The sequence below is a fragment of the Morus notabilis genome, unplaced genomic scaffold (genome assembly GCF_000414095.1).
Source record: "Morus notabilis unplaced genomic scaffold, ASM41409v2 Scaffold577, whole genome shotgun sequence".
Classification (NCBI taxonomy): Eukaryota; Viridiplantae; Streptophyta; class Magnoliopsida; order Rosales; family Moraceae; genus Morus; species Morus notabilis.
In genome coordinates, this window is record NW_010357321.1 from 187,406 (window position 1) to 191,463 (window position 4,058).

Below are 4,058 nucleotides of genomic sequence, written 5' to 3' on the forward strand. Positions count from 1 at the left end.
GGGATCATCTCGCGCGTGCATCTTAATTAAATTGTGGATCACACAACAAGCTATTGGTATACTATTTTGTCTTGGCATCCAATAATTTGTCATATGCTTAAGAATTTTAAACCTTGCTTTCAAGACCCCAAAGCACCTCTCTATGCAATTACACAGTGAGGAGTGATAATAATTGAATAACTCTTGTGGTCCCGTTGGTTGGCCACCGTTTCTAAACTGTTGAATATGGTACCTCTGACCACGAAATGGTGCCAAAAAGCCTTACGTGTTGCTGTAACCGGAATCCACAACGTAATATTTTGGTGGGAGTGGCGCCATGAATGGGTTATCTGGATTTCTTAAAATCTCAGTTAACACTCTGGAATCAGCAGCTGATCCTTCCCATCCGGTATTGACATAAGTGAATAGCATATCAAAACTACATGCCGCCATTGTATTTTGAGTACACGAATGTTTTCTTCCTCTGTAGACTGTCTGTTGATGTGCAGGTGGGACAACCATAAAGTGTGTACCGTCTATTACACCAATACAATCATATTAAAATACATAAGGTGTGAGTTACAATTAATTTAAAATTATTTGTCATATTAGTAGTATATGAGTAGAGTCAGATTGTACCTTAAACCATAGCCAGTACTTAGGGTTGTGTTGAATCTCTGGGGGGACAATGTTCATATTTGGTAGTTTTATAACATCAGGTGCTAACGCAGACAAAGCGGTAAGTATATTATCAAAATGCCGGTGTACTGTCTCTCTAGAATGACAAAATCTATCTTGTATCTCTCTATTGCGATCTGAGTGAGCAACCATTCTTAAGAACATCATTAGAGATTCTTCTGCCAAAATACTAGAAGAAGGCAGTAGGTTGCGGCCTCGAATTAACTGAACAATTACTTCGAACGTGTCTCGATGCATACGACACATTTCAAACAAATTTTTGGGATGTTCGTGTAATTGTTCTAAAACATATTCTCGTCATGTTAACGCAGAATTACGACGAGGTTGCCTAGTTCGCCTGTTTCCAATCGACATCAATAATTGGATATAATGTTGTGGTTGTTCATCATCATCTGATGACTGGAGAAAGTCAATAACTCTGACATCAATCTCACTATCTGAATCCATATTAACCTAAAAAATGAATAAGACTGGAACTAATCAAACATCCATATAACATTAACTAATTAAACGAAGAACGCCAATGTAATTCAATTCAACTAAAAACAAATGACAAAGTCTAACAAACACAAGTTGGAGAGGAAAATCTGTTTTACATGCTCAACAATACTTAAAAAAAAATATGTCCAAGAGGAAACAAATAAAGAAAACAACACAATAATCATTCCACTAGGCTTTGAATCCATGAAAGATGCCGATGAGGGGGCATTTTCACAAACATCCTCCTAAGGGAAATGTCAAGAGCCAACTGGTGCGTTGCCTTATTATATGCATTGTCCTCTAAATACGGCTCATACCCATTCAACAAATCCATACAGGCTTCAATAGTTGTAGTTGGATCCTCTTTCTGAGCCTCAACTAATGTCATAGTACGGGCTTGCCTATCAGCTAAAAATTGCTGAAACAAATCAATCTTTTGAACAGATGTCTTACTACGTAGGGTAGCACTCTTTGCCAAAGCCTCTATGGTCGTGTCAACTGCACTGATGTTCTTGCCCTTCTTCTTGGATCGAGTAGTAGGACACTGAGACCGTCTGTTTCTATTGTCTTCTGCACTCCGGACTTCATCCGAGTCTCCTGTACCCTCCTCCACCTCTTTCGGTATTGTGGCTGCCCTTTTCACCGCATTCAAAATATTGACGGCAGTATGTGCATTCATTGACCCCTGTCCAGTAGCAATAGTCCTAAAAAAAATCTGAAAAAGTTGTACAAAGTGCTGTAAACCCCTTTTCTTGAATTTCTTAGCCTCGGGATGTTTCCGACATTATAAAGAAAACAAGAGTAAATACTCATGTGCAATCCAAACACCAATTCAACTCTTTCATATAACATAAGATGTTAAGAACATCAAAACTTACCGCCACATATGAATCCCATACTTCTTTTTCAGCTGTGACAGTGTTAGTCTCAGAATCCCAACCAAATCCTGTTGTTTCAATTAATGCCTTAAACTCTCTCGTGCTACGTCTAACCCTATTCCACTTTGCTTTAAGCTGGTCTGCTGTGAAATGCTTACCAAACTTAATTGCTATTTCATTAGCAATTTTCATCCACGTTTTTCTGTCCAGAGTGGATGTTTGAATCCCAGTCTTTGACTCTTCGCATATCAGTTCTACATAAAAATCCTCAATTGTGGCCGACCATTTCGTATTATCGTCCTTATCACACATCTAAAACAACACTTTCATCATTAAAATAAATGTCAATTTGTAAAGTATATACACACACAGACCATTGGGGGTGATGGGGGCTGATTTTCAGCCCTCATCAGGGTTGATAATCAGCCCCCATTGGGGCTGATGGGGGCTGATTTTCAGCCCCCATTGGGGGCCTCCCAGGCCAGCCCCAAAGGGAGGCCCCCAGGGGGTTGATTCAGCCCCCATTGGGGTGGATGGGCGTTGATAATCAGCCCCCACGGGGGCTGATTTTCAGCCCCGATGGGGGTTGATGGGGGCTGATAATCAGCCCCCATTAGGGCGGATGGGGGCTGATTTTTAACCCCCATCAGGGCTGATAATCAGCCCCCATTGGCGCTGATGGGGGGCTGATTTTCAGCCCCCATTGGGGGCCTCCCAGGCCAGCCCCAAAGGGAGGCCCCCAGGGGTTGATTCAGCCCCAATGGGGACTGATAATCAGCCCCTATTGGGGCGGAGGGGGCTGATCATGAGGGCTGATTTTCAGCCCCCATCAGGGCTGACAATCAGCCCCCATGGGGGCTGATAATCAGTCCCCATTAGGGCGGATGGGGGCTGAAAATCAGCCCCCATCAGCCCCCATTGGGGCTGATAGGGGCTGATTTTCAGCCCCCATTGGGGGCCTCCCAGGCCAGCCCCAAAGGGAGGCCCCCAGGGGTTGATTCAGCCCCAATGGGGGCTTATAGTCAGCCCCCATTGGGGCGGATGGGGGCTGATAATCAGCCCCCATGAGGGCTGATTTTCAGCCCCCATCAGGGCTGACAATCAGCCCCTATAGGGGCTGATGAGGGCTGATTTTCAGCCCCCATCAGGGCTGACAATCAGCCCCCATCAGGGCTGATGGGGGCTGATAATCAGCCCCTATTGGGGCTGATGGGTGTTGATTTTCAGCCCCCATTAGGGGCCTCCTAGGCCAGCCCCAAAGGGAGGCCCCCAGGGGTTGATTCAGCCCCAACGGGGGCTGATAATCAGCCCCCATTGGGGCTGAATTTCAGCCCCCACTGGGGGCCTCCCAGGCCAGCCCCAAAGGGAGGCCCCCAGGGGCTGATCCAGCCCGAGCGGGGGGGCCTCCCAGGGGCTGATACAGCCCCAATGGGAGGCCCCCAAGGGCTGTATCAGCCCCAACGGGGGCCTCCAGGGGAAAAAGAAAAAAAAAATGGAAAAAAAACCAGATCAGATCAAGCATAGGATAGAAAACAAACACCAAATCAAACGGAAAACAGCAACCGATTTGGTTGAATAAGCAAATCAAACGGCGAGACAACCGGAAAAGAAAAATAAAAAAAATAAAAAAATAAATTACTCGACCAAATCGATCGGAAAAATCAAACACGTTCAAATATTTTTGGCTAGGGGCATACCTCGGTGAGAAAACAGAGAACGACGCAGATTGGGCAACAGGAGACCGGAGGAGCTCAGGCGAACGGAGGTGCTCCGGTGAGAAGCAAACGGCGTTACTCTTGGGCGAGAAAAACGCCGGGGCTCGGCCGGGAAGAAGATCTCGGCTGAAGAATGGAAGGGAAGGAGGAAGAAGAGCTCGGCTGAAGGGGAAGAAAAAATCGGAAGAAGCAGAAACGGGAGGATGATCGAGGAAGAAAGAAGAAGAAGAAACCGAAAATGAAAACAAGAAAACGAAAACGGCTTTTTTCCGTTTTCAAAATTCTGGAAAACGAAAAAGCCATTTTC

The 4,058-nt window shown here is 45.5% G+C and overlaps 1 protein-coding gene across 1 annotated transcript; it reads right to left on the bottom strand.

Annotated features, from left to right (window-relative positions):
- Positions 1 to 1,339: 1,339 nt before the first annotated feature.
- On the bottom strand, positions 1,340 to 2,348 carry LOC112092315. The gene is made up of 2 exons (XM_024168240.1): positions 2,037 to 2,348; positions 1,340 to 1,843 (listed from the first exon to the last, which is right to left on the bottom strand). Exons 1-2 carry the CDS (start codon positions 2,346 to 2,348, stop codon positions 1,340 to 1,342), a joined length of 816 nt encoding a protein of 271 aa, XP_024024008.1.
- Between the last annotated feature and the right edge of the window lie 1,710 nt (positions 2,349 to 4,058).